This window comes from Oncorhynchus mykiss, chromosome 20, assembly GCF_013265735.2.
Source record: "Oncorhynchus mykiss isolate Arlee chromosome 20, USDA_OmykA_1.1, whole genome shotgun sequence".
Lineage (NCBI taxonomy): Eukaryota > Metazoa > Chordata > Actinopteri > Salmoniformes > Salmonidae > Oncorhynchus > Oncorhynchus mykiss.
Genome location: NC_048584.1, coordinates 39514666 through 39528983, shown reverse-complemented (window position 1 = coordinate 39528983; position 14318 = coordinate 39514666). Strand labels below are relative to the sequence as shown.

General features: G+C 41.5%; 1 protein-coding gene across 2 annotated transcripts in view; it reads right to left on the bottom strand.

Moving 5' to 3' along the window:
* Positions 1 to 12445, bottom strand: part of LOC110499546 (histone acetyltransferase KAT6B) — a 101842-nt gene extending 89397 nt beyond the window's left edge. For both annotated transcript variants that reach the window (XM_036956330.1, XM_036956331.1), the window contains exons 1-2: positions 12162 to 12445; positions 9896 to 10839 (exon numbers count right to left, since the gene is read on the bottom strand). In XM_036956330.1, the coding sequence (XP_036812225.1) occupies positions 9896 to 10591 (696 nt within the window). In that variant the 5' untranslated portion in view covers positions 10592 to 10839; positions 12162 to 12445. The remainder of the gene's footprint in view (positions 1 to 9895; positions 10840 to 12161) is intronic.
* Positions 12446 to 14318: the final 1873 nt, after the last annotated feature.

Genomic DNA, 14318 nt, shown 5'->3' with positions numbered 1-14318 from the left:
AAACCAAGAGAATAAAAAAAAAGTTAGTGGAGCTCATCTGAAAAATAACAGAATAAAAATAGACAGCTGAAGAAGATTCCACTGATTGACTAGGGGCTTCCAAATGAAGTACATTACAGGAAATTAGAGTGCTTGAAAGAGACACAGTTGTGTTCCGCAAAGGGGTTGTGGTTCTATTAGAACACTGCTGCTGTTCTAGAAGCCAGGCAGAGCTGCACTGAAGAAGAGGTTACATAACAGTGAGGGGAGTGAAAAAAAAAAACAATCTCATTCCTTGCCTTTGTTCCTGCCAAACACTTTAGAATCTAATAAACTTTCACCCAAGAATGCTCTTTTCCAAGACTTTCTCATTTCCTATACCCACTAGTTATGAGTTGTTACTCGCTAACTGCAAGGACATCTTTTTGAAATACACAGGGAACTAGAAGAGCTTAGTGATGTCACCACCAAAATAGCTTGAGAGCAGAGTGTTATTGTAAGTCTACAAAAGGAGACGGGCCTAGACATTTCAAATTAGGAGAGATTCTATATATATATTTTTTTTTAAATCAATAATATGCTTTTTATTACAGTGTCTTAACATTTCAGTTTCACTTGGGTCTGACCAGACACCGAAACTTGTCACTGCACAGTCGAGGGTGTTATTTCCTGATATTCATAATGAAACTGAAGGGTAGATAAGATGTTTCCAATAGTGGAAATTGCAATCTAGAATGGTTTACTGTAGGCATGTTGGCATGGGGTGCACATTGTGCTGAAAGCAGGTGATATGTATTAAGGGTTGCTGGGCCAGTGCTTGAGATGGCATGAGAGATGTTCAGCTCTTCCTCTAAGTTGTTAAAGCCTTTTATCTCTATCTCGTCTCTCTCCTGTTTGGTTTGCCACACCTTTATGTTTACTCTTTAACCTAAGTTGGGTTCTCTTTTCCTTTAGCTTGTCTGATATCAAGCAAATCTAGTCGGTGTCCATGGTGGGTGTTTGTAAGACCCTGCTTTCCAGAACCAATTTTAAAAACCCACCTGTTTCATTCTGGTTGTCAGTGGTTCATTTATAAAAAAGTTCAATTTTTCGTTCTGAGTGACGATTTTTTTTGAGTTCTTGTTCGGGAACGTAACAAAAAAATGGGGTCTCATCCAGGATCTTGTTTACCAGGAGTATGGTAGTCACTCTAAATCTGAAGCTCTACTGTGCCCAGATGTTGTGGGTGTTCAAAAGACACTTTTGTGGTAGAGTTTGTCACTGACAACCACTCAGAAGCGTTCTAAGATTGGTGAAAAACAGTGGAAACTTGCATTTTAAAAAAACACACTTTGATATGAGCATTTGTGGGGGAACTCTACCTGGGAAAAAACTGGATAAAATGTACAAAAAAGGAAATAACAGCTCATACCCTACGGGTAGTCGAGTACAACCTGTAGACGTGCATCTGAGATAGAACAAAAGCCTAACTGGGCACAATGGAGATTGGAGTTGGAGCGGGTCATTTGTTTAAAAACCAGATAGAATTGGGAGGCCACCAAAGGAACATTAGAACAAGATGAACGTTCTCTGGCTGCACGTGAGCATTCCATTCCATTAAAAGAGATAGAGATGGAAGCATTTTCAATGCAGTCATGCCTTCCTGCACCGTTAAAAGAGTTAGATCTTGGTCGGAACAGCTGGCTTGTACCGTCTTTCAACGAGGGAGGAGGTGGACGTATATTGTACTCTGTTTAAGCGGATTGCCACATCTCTAAAATAGCCATGAGATATCTGGTGACTGCTCCTTGTGGTAAAAGCTCAGAAAGTGTACGTCACTTTAGCTCATGACACTGGTTAAAGAATCCTTTGGGCTTACGAGTTGGTCCCAGAGTAATTCTGTAAATAACAGTTCTGTAAATAACGAACAAAACAGAGTCGCGAACTCCTGTTGAATTTACAAGAGAACAAAGCATGTCTTTTTGATCGGTGCGTGGTTCACGAGGTCGAGGCCCTCGAGGTTTGAAAAGATGCTCATACTACACGAGCAATTTCAAGAATTGCCTTCATGAAAGAGTTGCTACCTACATTTACTCACTCTTGAGAAATCTCAAGTCCTTGTAGATATGTTTTGTTATCCCTACGCAAAAAGCAATCCAGAAGTCACCTCCTGCTGCAAGGATTCAAACTTTTTCTACGGTGCCCAAAGACAAGAAATCGGCAGAAACCTGGTTCTTCGTATCCAGCAGTTTGTCATTACCGCCATGAGAGAAAGGACACAGTCTTCTCAGTGTCCTAAATTGAAATACAAAAATTAGGATGAGATTACTTTATTGGTAAATTGCACACAACAAAATCTGACTTCCACTTTTAACCCGACCCCCTTTCTGAAAAGACAGACCGTTTCCTTAATAAAGTGTTTATCTGCTACTGTGCATGTTGTGGATTTTGTGGATTAGACATAAGGGGGAACATGTCATTTCCTCAGGTCATCATTTTATATTCCCGGGACAGTCCAGGGATCCCGTTTAGCCATGTTATTGGGAGTGTTTTATTTATTTTTGGTTGTGAGCAAACTGGTCCAACAAATAAATGCGTCTATATTTGGGGTGGCAGGGTATCCTAGTGGTTAGAGTGTAGGGACGGCAGGGTAGCCTAGTGGTTAGAGTGGAGGGACGGCAGCGTAGCCTAGTGGTTAGAGTGTAGGGACGGCAGGGTAGCCTAGTGGTTAGAGTGTAGGGACGGCAGCGTAGCCTAGTGGTTAGAGTGTAGGGACGGCAGGGTAGCCTAGTGGTTAGAGTGTAGGGACGGCAGGGTAGCCTAGTGGTTAGAGTGTAGGGACGGCAGGGTAGCCTAGTGGTTAGAGTGGAGGGACGGCAGCGTAGCCTAGTGGTTAGAGTGGAGGGACGGCAGGGTAGCCTAGTGGTTAGAGTGGAGGGACGGCAGGGTAGCCTAGTGGTTAGAGTGTAGGGACGGCAGGGTAGCCTAGTGGTTAGAGTGTAGGGACGGCAGGGTAGCCTAGTGGTTAGAGTGTAGGGACGGCAGGGTAGCCTAGTGGTTAGAGTGTAGGGACGGCAGGGTAGCCTAGTGGTTAGAGTGTAGGGACGGCAGGGTAGCCTAGTGGTTAGAGTGTAGGGACGGCAGGGTAGCCTAGTGGTTAGAGCGTTGGACTAGTAACCGGAAGGTTACCAAGTTCAAATCCCCGAGCTTGATAAGGTACAAATCTGTCGTTCTGCCCATGAACAGGCAGTTAGTTAACCCACTGTTCCTAGGCCGTCATTGAAAATAAGAATTTGTTAGTAACTGACTTGCCTAGTTAAATAAATAAAACATTTAATTGTCTTAAATGGGGGAGGTGTTACGGTTCTCTCATTAGCATACTGATTGGAGTCACCTCGTCAGCCTGTGTGTTGCACCTGGGACGTCACAGGTTTTATTTAACCCCTTTACACTTGCTATTTAACGCTATTGCCCCCGACCCTCCCTGACTTTGGTGATTGCTACAAAAGAGGAAAAATGTACTTACTATGCCTGTGATGTGGTTGTCCACCTGGTTTTAAGATGAAGGCACTAAGTGTAAGTCACTCTGGATAAGAGTGTCTGCTAAATGACTACAATGTAATGACAAGGGTTTGAGTAGAGGACTAACTGGTGTTTCCAAGTGGCCACACACACACACCTCTCCAAAGGTGTCCACAGTTCCTAAGTCATTTCAATGAAGTCTTCAACTATAAGGTGCTTTTTTTGAGCTGGCCTAGCTGTGCTGTTGAGGAACTAGGGCGAGCACACTTGTAGCTGTTAAATTAGGAACACAAACCTGCATCCCCACTGTTGTTTACGCAATCCAAAAACGGTCCATTATAAATCGCAATCTGGGTCAGGTGGGCATCATCTGAAAGCTTGTTCTTGGCTTGCTAAATGATAAAATACGATCTTACAGTGTTAGCCTTTCAGTAGAGAATTCAGAGAAGCAGATCGTACTTTAGGTCCGCAAAGAATGGAGTAATTTGTGCATTCAGATGCATGGTCCGTGGCAAATTTGCTTCACAATAGGACAAACGTAGACTCATTCTGTTCAGGACAACCCAGGGTATAACACCATGTCATCATGTAACTGTACATCAAAACACAGAGATCATAAACGTTGACTCTGTACATTACATGAGTTTTATGACATAGATATGTGAAGTGCACGTTTGGACTCACAGGTGTTTTTGCTTACTTGTATGACATCAAAGCGATATTTCTTAGAATCTTCAATGTCTCATCTTTCAAAATACATTAAGATCTAATCAAATCCTCTTAATTTACAGTATTTCCCTCACTCAGACAACCAAAAAAGGTGCAAGAGTTGTCCAATTAGAGGGAGGGATGGGTCAACTTGTAGCGCGAGGTGCTCAAGTTCAGAACGTCTGTCAGTCCAAACCCATTCAGAGCTGTGAAGTGGAGACCCTGAGCTCTGACGTCATGTATAGCATGTTACTGTACAGCCACTGCGTTTATATTTAGGCGTTTGTCAATGTCCAAAATCTGCCATTTTCAACACTTATACGGGTACGAGTGTGAAGGGCTACGGCTGCTAGGTCACGGCTGCTGGGCCAGTGCTGGAGATGGCATGAGAAATGTTGGAAAAGATACACAGCTGTTTAGTTCTTCCTCTAAGTTGTCAAACAAAATATTATCCTGTCTCTCTCCTGTTTGGTTTGTTGTTAATCCCTAACCTAAGTTGGTGGGGGGTCCTCTTTCCTTCAGCTTGTCTCATATCAGGCACATCTAGTGGGTGTGTGTGTGAAGACCCTACTTAGCAACACCTAGTCAGTTGTTCAAAGCAACAGAAAATGGTACACTTCCAATGCTTCGGCCTTCACCGTGAAGTTCTCTTCCATTTTTTTTAACCCTCCTGTTGTGTTTGTTTCATGTTAATTAATTCTGTGTTCCTAAAAATGGCCACCCCATTATAGCTGATTATAAATCCATAATAATACATATTATCACCTAATGTTGTTAGATCTTTTAAAAATCGACTTAAGTTCTTGTGAACATTACAAGTTTTTACATTACTTCTATTTATGGCCTGTAGGCCTCATTGACCTCAGCTCACACAACTCGTTGAGGAAAACAAAAGCACGTAATGTATGGATTTTTTTTACTATAACAAATACTCATATTGTGCAATTTATCACAGACTATTTTGTGTCAGAGTTTAACAAGGACTCTCTCTCTCCTCCTCACCAGTGTCACGATCAAAGATATGATCAAGAGCCTCACTATTGTTTGGTCATTGTGCTGCCACAGAATGAATTGTGAGAAAGGCCTCAAAAAAAGCATTATATACCAGAGCTGTGAGAAAAGTTCAACATAAACTCATCCAAAAAAAAGAAACGTCCTCTCACGGTCATTTTCGTTTATTTTCAGTAAACTTAACAAGATTCAACAACTGAGACATGAACTGAACAAGTTCCACAGACATCTGTATCTGGTGGCCACCAGCTGCATTAAGTACTGCAGTGCATCTCCTCCTCATGGACTGCACCAGATTTGAAAGTTCTTGCTGTGAGATGTTAACCCACTCTTCCACTAAGGCACCTGCAAGTTCCCAGACATTTCTGGTGGGAATGGCCCTAGCCCTCCAATCCAACAGGGCCGAGACAAGAGGTCGACCGATTATGATTTTTCAACGCCGATACCGATTATTTCGGCCGATTTTTATTTATTTGTAATAATGACAATTACAACAATACTGAATGAACACTTATTTTAACTTAATATAATATATCAATAAAAATCGATTTAGCCTCAAGTAAATAATGAAACATGTTCAATTTGGTTTAAATAATGCAAAAACAAAGTGTTGGAGAAGTAAAAGTGCAATATGCGCCATGTAAGAGAGCTAACGTTTCAGTTCCTTGCTCAGAACATGAGAACATATGAAAGTTGGTGGTTCCTTTTAACATGAGACTTCAATATTCCCAGGTAAGAGGTTTAGGTTGTAGTTAATATAGTATTTATAGGACTATTTCTCTCTCTACCATTTGTATTTCATACACCTTTGACTATTAGATGTTCTTATAGGCACTTTAGTATTGCCAGTGTAACAGCTTCTGTCCCTCTCCTCACCACTACCTGAGCTCGAACCAGGAACACATCGACAGACACACTGTAAGCAGCGTTACCCATCGCTCCACAAAAGCCGCGGCCCTTGCAGAGCAAGGGGAATAAGTACTCCAAGTCTCAGAGCGAGTGACGTTTGAAACGCTATTAGCGCGCACCCAGCTAACTAGCTAGCCATTTCACATCGGTTGCACAAGCCATTAGGCGGATAGGCTTGAAGTCATAAACAGCGCTGTGCTTGCGAAGCTGCTGGCAAAACGCACGAAAGTGCTGTTTGAATGGATGAATACGAGCCTGCATACGAGCCTGCTTCTGCTACCATCGCTCAGTCAGTCTGATCTATCAAATCATATAATTAAGTCTAACATAACACACAGAAATACGAGCCTTTGGTCATTAATATGGTCGAATCCGGAACCTATCATCTTGAAAACAAAACGTTTATTATTTCAGTGAAATACAGAACCGTTCCGTATTTTATCTAACCGGGTGGCATCCATATGTCTTGTTACATTGTACAACCTTCAATGTTGTCATAATTAAGTAAAATTCTGGCAAATTAGTTGGCCAAACTGTTGCATGTACCCTGACTCTGAGTGCAATGAACGCAAGAGAAGTGACAATTTCACCTGGTTAATATTATTTAATTTTATTATTTTTTATGGTTAGGTACAGTCGTGCAACGATTGTGCTTTTTTCACAAATGCGCTTTTGCTAAATCATCCCCCAGCGTTGCATCGATTATATGCAACGCAGGACACACTAGATAAACTAGTAGTAATATCATCAACAATGTGTAGTTAACTAATTGTAGTTAACTAGTGATTATGATTGATTGATTGTTTTTTATAAGATTAGTTTAATGTAGCTAGCAACTTACCTTGGCTTCTACTGCATTCGCGTAACAGGCAGGCTCCTTGTACAGTGCAATGAGAGGCAGGTGGTTAGAGCGTTGGACTAGTTAACCGTAAGGTTGCAAGACTGGATCCCCCGAGCTGACTGTGAAAATCTGTCGTTCTGCCCCTGAACAAGGCAGTTAACCCAACTTTCCTAGGCCGTCATTGAAAATAAGAAAGTGTTCTTAACTGACTTGCCTAGTTAAATAAAAAAAAGGTATTAAAAAATTAATATATTTTTCTAATTGGCAAAATTGGCATCCAAAAATACCGATTTCCGATTGTTCTGAAAACTTGAAATCGGCCCTAATTAAAATCGACTATTCCGATGAATTGTCGACCTCTAGCCCAGACGTGCTCAACGGGATTGAGATCCGGGGTCGTCGCTGGCCATGGCAGAACACTGACATTCCTCTCTTGCAGGAAATCACGCACAGAACGAGCAGTATGGCTGGTGGCATTGTCATGCTGGAGGGTCAGGTCAGGATGAGCCTGCAGGAAGGGTACCACATGAGGGAGGAGGATGTCTTCCCTGGAACGCACAGCATTGAGATCGCTTGCAATGACAACAAGCTCAGTCCGATGATGCTGTGACACACCGCCCCAGACCATGACGGACCCTCCACCTCCAAATCGATCCCGCTCCAGAGTACAGGACTCCATGTAACGCTCATTCCGTCAGCGATATACGCGAATCCGACCATCACCCTTGGTGAGACAAAACCGCGACTCATCAGTGAAGAGCACTTTTTGCCAGTCCTGTCTGGTCCAGCGACAGTGGGTTTGTGCCCATAGGCGACATTGTTGCCGGTGATGTCTGGTGAGGACCTGCCTTACAACAGGCCTACAAGTCCTCAGTCCAGCCTCTCCCAGCCTATTGTGGACAGTCTGAGCAATGATGGAGGGATTGTGCGTTCCTCGTGTAACTCGGGCAGTGGTTGCCATCCTGTACCTGTCCCGCAGGTGTGATGTTTGGAAGTACCGATCCTGTGCAGGTGTTATTACACGTGGTCTGCCACTGCGAGGATGATCAGCTGTCCGTCCTGTCACCCTGTAGCGCTGTCTTATGCGTCTCTCAGTACGGACATTTATGCAATCGTTCACGCAGATGAGCAGGGACCCTGGGCATCTTTCTTTTGATGTTTTTTTAGAGTAAGTAGAAAGGCCTCTTTAGTGTCCTAAGTTTTCATAACTGTGACCTTAATTGCCTAGTCTGTAAGCTGTTAGTGTCTTAACGACCGTTCCACAGGTGCATGTTCATTAAATGTTTATGGTTAATTGAACAAGCATGGAAAACAGTGTTTAAACCCTTTACAATGAAGATCTGTGAAGTTTTGGATCTGTGAAGTTTGAGTTTTACGAATTATCTTTGAAAGACAGGGTCCTGAAAAAGGGATGTTTCTTTTTTTGCTGAGTTTATTATTGAAACAGTGTTGCAATTGTTTGTGAGAATGCCAACAGGTGTAGTTCCCGTGGGGGAAAGATTCTATTGGGGAAAGGTTCCCGTGGGGGTTGCCATGGAAGCCAAGAAGGGGAGTGAGATGATTGTGTGTGTGTTCAAACACACATGCATGTGGGGGTCTGGGAGAGAAAGTGTGTCCATCTGATACATGGGCATGTGCCTGAACTCAATTTTATACACTAATTGTAGTCTCACCCGTTCATTTCTAATGACCGGTCATTTTTGACCGGGAACACCACAGGTGTACAAAAAGTTAAACAGAACACCCAAAACGTAATGAAAATCACCAACATGTATTTTTTGTGTGTTCAGATGCCCTGTGTGGACAAAGTATTGGAACCTTATAGGACAATCAGATGAAATCAACTACATTTCTCAGAGAGAAAAAAACTTGTAAATCGGTCCAATTCGACCGGAAGACAGCAGGAGGGTTAAGTAAAAAAAAAAAAAATATTGTCAATACAGTATTGTTCACCTGCAGCGTGAGTTACTGCTGAGTGTCAGTGATGGAGTCACAATCTCTGCAGAGTGAAAAGCATAAGTCTTGTGTCATAGTCAAGAAAAACGAATGAAGGCTAAGAGGAAGTCTTTATGGCCCCATATCATAGGCTATACTGTATATCACCAAGGCACCCCCCCCCCCCCCCCCTTCTCCTTTGTTATCTCAAAGAACTTCAAAGCTACTGTCTGTTATTTACTCTCCGTCTACAATAACATAGTCCATCTATTCTGTCAAATACAAGCATGGCCAGTTAGTTACAAAGCATTTTTCCTGAGCAGAGAAAATGTCAACAATGCCTAGTTCTCAAGTACACACTAAACTAGCAGCGAGATCTACTGCTGCGTTTCCAAGCAGCATTATTATATCACAACAGCTTGATTCAAGCCCACAGAGAGCTCCCCTATTCATCACAACAGTCAGCTATCATCCAATTGCATTCCTCAAGAGCAGCTTCATCACCCAGTACTTGAGGCCTATTAGTGAGAGCCTCACAAGTCCTTAACTGAAACCAAATCTGACTGAATTTTTTGAAATGAGATGGTCAAACACAATAATCAAGTGTCTATTTAGCTGGTTAACGGGATAATATAATACAATTCCATTTAGCGGATGCTTTAATCCAAAATGACTTAGTCATGCGTACATTTTATTTTACATATGGGTGGTCCCAGGTATTGAACCCACTATCCTAGAGTTGCAAGCACAATGCTCAACCAACTGCGTTACAGAGGGAAAGGACAGTGTGTGCCGATTGATCCATGACTAAAATAAAACATGGCCTCTATAATATAAAAAAATAAACTAGCGAAAGAGGGTGAGATATAACATCAACATAAGCGATAGCCTGAAAAGGATTCAGAGTCTATGGAGTAGCATAGAATATCTACAGTGAAAGGGAATACAGTATTATCAGCATAGACCACTAAAAACAGAGGAAGACAGGAGGCAAGTGTCAGTATACTGTACCTGGTCTCTCTCATGTGGAAGAAGAGTGACACACAGAAGAGCCAATGGGGAAGCACCTGGACAACTCTGGCTCCTACCCTCAGCTCCATTAACCCCCTGGTTCAACCTGTAGCGCGGACCATCCTTGGCCAGCCGGCCGTTTTTGACCGCCCATTTAGCGGCCAGCCGTAACCTCTGCTGGAACCCTGGATTGTCCTGGACGTGCGATGGATCATCCTGGTTCCTTAGGTACCTCTGGATGTTCTTCAGAGAGGAACCACGGCTATCATCCAGACCCTCGATGGCCCTCCTCAGGACTTTATTCCAATCAACGTGGCGTAGGTCACTCGGTTTCCATATAGATCCTTTAGACGATGGAATAGAGAGGTTTGCACTTACAGGTTTGAGCGACGACGACGACGATGATGATGATGATAATAATCCTCTCCCAGGGTGCTCGGGGTCTTTGTACGACACGTTTCCCTTATTGGTGACTTTGAGAATGGAACCATCGTTAACACTTAAATCCAACTGTTCCAGAACAGTCCGCTTGCCCAATCTGTGTGAGGTAGCCACCGCATGGCAAATCCGCTCCTCGGAAGGCCTCTGTTTTTGCCGTTTGATTTTCTGTATTGCTTCTAGAATCCACTCTGTATATAGAGGATTGGTAAGTTTCACCATGGTTAAATCGATGAGATTCAGGAAAAAATTACCCATAGAGATTCCTCCTTGTTGTGAAACATTTGGTACATCCAGCACATCTTGAAAAGGTCAACAACAACAAAAAAAAAAATAGGTACTGTTCCACCTCGGCATTAACACATTTACAATCCTGCTGTAAATCTTCATCCAAGGTAGTAACTCACGTCACCTCACAAAAGAAGACAGAAGTAGCCCGAATGTAAATTCCTTGAAGGTTGGGACTGGACTAGAACACAATTTCTTCAAATGAGGTCACACAATTCCTAAAAAGAAAAAAAAACACACAATCATAAACAAGATCACAAGTCAAGAATAAAGTAATACTGTAATCTAAAAAATAAAATCAACAACAGAACCATCATTTTTACCCAGCACCTTCACTATACAGTCTTAATGTACTAGTGGGCAAGCCTAACACACATTATGTCAATAGTCACATTAGTCAAACACCAGATTGATTTGATTACGGGTAGCAATTTGTGAGGGATACGCCCTAGTCTACACTTGACACATTGGATTAGTAGTATCTTACATTCTGAGACGTCACCATAACATCAGTTTAATACTGAGAAGCATTACAAAACACTAAAATGAAGAAGGTCAATAACATTCTAGAGAAACGGATGGGTTATGATGCGGTTCAGAGGGATTGAAGATTAAAGACACTCTAGGGAGGTTAGGGAAAGGCTGACGTTAATTTAAGGGCAATTCCACAGTAACTCAGCGACTCAAATTATTCACTTTTAAAATGTAACAAAAACAATATTGCAAAAAAAAAAAAAAAAACTGACTATGCACAATGTCTACTTTTAACAATTTCACACAGAAAATTAAATAAAAACCCATTTACTTGAACAGCAAACAGTCATTCTGGTATCAAATTTGACATCTGCAATGTTCTTGAGTGAAACTTGTTCAAAGTATTCGTTGTGCAGTGGTATGGTTTGTTTAACTTTGCAATCATTGGTTTTCGTTTGACATACATTTTAAAGTGAAAAATCAGTCTCAATTTCACTTGTTGCCATGGAATTGCCCTTAAATCGGTAGTCCGAGTCTGATAACACAATCACAAACACAATTGACATAATCTCTATTTTTACCACAGTACTACATCAGGTTAAGTAAGATTCATTAGTCATGACACCCTGACTATAACCATCACGACAAGGGAGACGAAATGTAACCAGTTAAATATGTTACAATTGTTCGTGATATCTTTATCTGTTAGATAAATGTTTCATTGCAACATCGCCAGCTGACTGGAGTAACGTTAGGATACTCTGTGGCGAAGTTAGTATTTTCATCAATCCTATTATTTTCATATTAGTACCAAGTAGCGCAAGAAGGGCAATGGAGTTGGACTTTTTGCACGCGTGTTTGACAGCTTGGATACGTAACGAGCGACAAACAAGGATTTGTTCATTTTAGCAGTCGGCGCGAGCTTGAATGTCAGCCGCACACCGTCAATTCATATTGTTGAGCTTTTTGACAGCTGCCGAGGGATGGTTACCGGAAATTTATGATGACAATTTATGTTCAAATTAACATGAAACGCGAACGAGCGAGAAGATAATATGTAACAAACCTTGACTTGTATCAGTTGAGTTGTAAGAAATAACAGTGCTGCCCTGCATTACTGACGTGACCTAAACAGTCGCCATTTTGTTACAATGTTGTAGTTTACATAAATCCGACATGACGATGATTACAATCCAATGGAGTCTCATTAAACCTTACCTACACTAATGTACCCTCCCTAGCAACTTTAATATTGGCTGTAAAGACAAGATCCGATTTCTGGTTTGATAAAGTACATGTCAATCATTATAATATAATGTATGAGCTCAGTTTAGACGGGACTGCGTTTGCTGCTTGATCTGTCACTACACTTACTTGACCCGCCTTTTAAGGTGTCTTCTCCTATCATGGATTGATGTTTTATTTACCCAGAACACTTATCGTTTGAATAAATGAGTACACGATAAGGACAATTTAATAGGCAAATATATATGTAATTGATATGATCATTCATTAACATAATAGTTATCACAGATTGTTGGCTAAAATGATGATTTTAGGCTATAGTGTCAAACACCAGCCCACCTTAAGTACGACTCCTTGAAACAATTGGTTACACTTGAAAATGATTTGGATCATTTTAGACTTTAATTGGTTGTTTGTTATATCCGTCATTTATTTGCAAACATGGCGAAGACTTGACTGCTGATTTAAAGCAGCAAGTTTTTAAAAGGTTTGAAGGTGATAGGCTATTATTGCGCTAGTGTTGTGTACGCTATCCGGCACTTATTTTCCCACCATTAGAACCTGTACTTCTCTTTTTATTTTCCACTCTTGTGTAAACCCACTAAAGAAATCAGTAACACAAACACAGATAAATAACTGTTTACACTAACCTAAACTCATGTATCAAACGTGGGCTAAAGAATAAGTAGGGCAACCTATAATCATCCATCAAGCGGTAGAATTTCTCCACATAGCAGGAGCGCCTGCCTGCATTAGGCTATAGCGAGTATTAACATTCTACGTAAATCATGACAACACTTCTTATGGGGATTATTTTGCCCTGCATTTCCAACTAGAATAAAAAAAAAAATGAGCACATGGGGGAAATTCCACATACAAACTAAGAAGTTGACCCTGGTAAGAGTAACACCATCTTCACTGATCCTCAAGAATAAATGTAACCTATCGCTACAGTTTCGCGATCCCATCCATGTCTCACTCGATTCGCGGGTCCATTCTCCTTTACACATTATTAGTCGGTGATATACAGCCTCCTTGAAATATAAATCGTTTAAACAATGTGACGCGGCTGGACGAGGAGGCAAAACAAATTACTCAAGTTTCACGCAAGGATGAACATGTAACCAGTGAGGGGAAAAGCATCGGCTAGCTACCGTAAATATTTGCTGGTAGTTACCTCAAGTTTTTTTCTCAGATACAGTCCTCTTCTTCATTATCAGGATGACGGAAACGACGATCGGATAGAAACACTCAAAGCGGCACATCCAAAGGGGGTTTCCTTGTATGTTTTATCTCTAAAAGGATACACTAAAGGCTCGCGTTGAGACAGGGAGGACCGGATAACAACTAATTGAATAAAGGTTCATCTACATAGCAGCCTGTGACAAAGTGGTACCTCTCTCCCCCTTCTGCTTCTTCTCTGCTTCTTCTTCTTCTTCACTGTAGACATCCCCACTTCAGTCAGTGTAAACCGAGCGGACCGGCGCCCCTGTGTAGCAGTAACGTTTCAACAATGATCATAGGCAAATTTAATGTCACTTTAACTTTAACACATTAAAACGTGCAAGGAAGGAGATGCCATGGTGCTGAGAGAAAAATGTGCAGTTTTATAACGCTATTCTACACATTTTGTCATGAGTCTGAGAGAAAAGGCTGTAGTTTTAAAGCTAATTCCCCACAATTCTACTCATTTTGCCATGAGGCAGAGAGAAAATTGTGCTGTTTTATAGTTCATTTCATGCTATTCTTCACATTTTGCCATGGGGGTGAGACAAAATATTGCCGTTTTTAAGCACATTTCGTACAGTTTTATAATGCTATTCTACACATTTTACCATGAGGCTGAAAGAAAAATGTTGCAGTTTTGAAGTAACTGTCTAGTGAAAATCTCACTTTTAGAAGTTCCTATTCTGTTAACTCATACCCAAATAATGTTGTTGACTAATCCTATACTCGTATTTGTGGCCAAAGCATACAT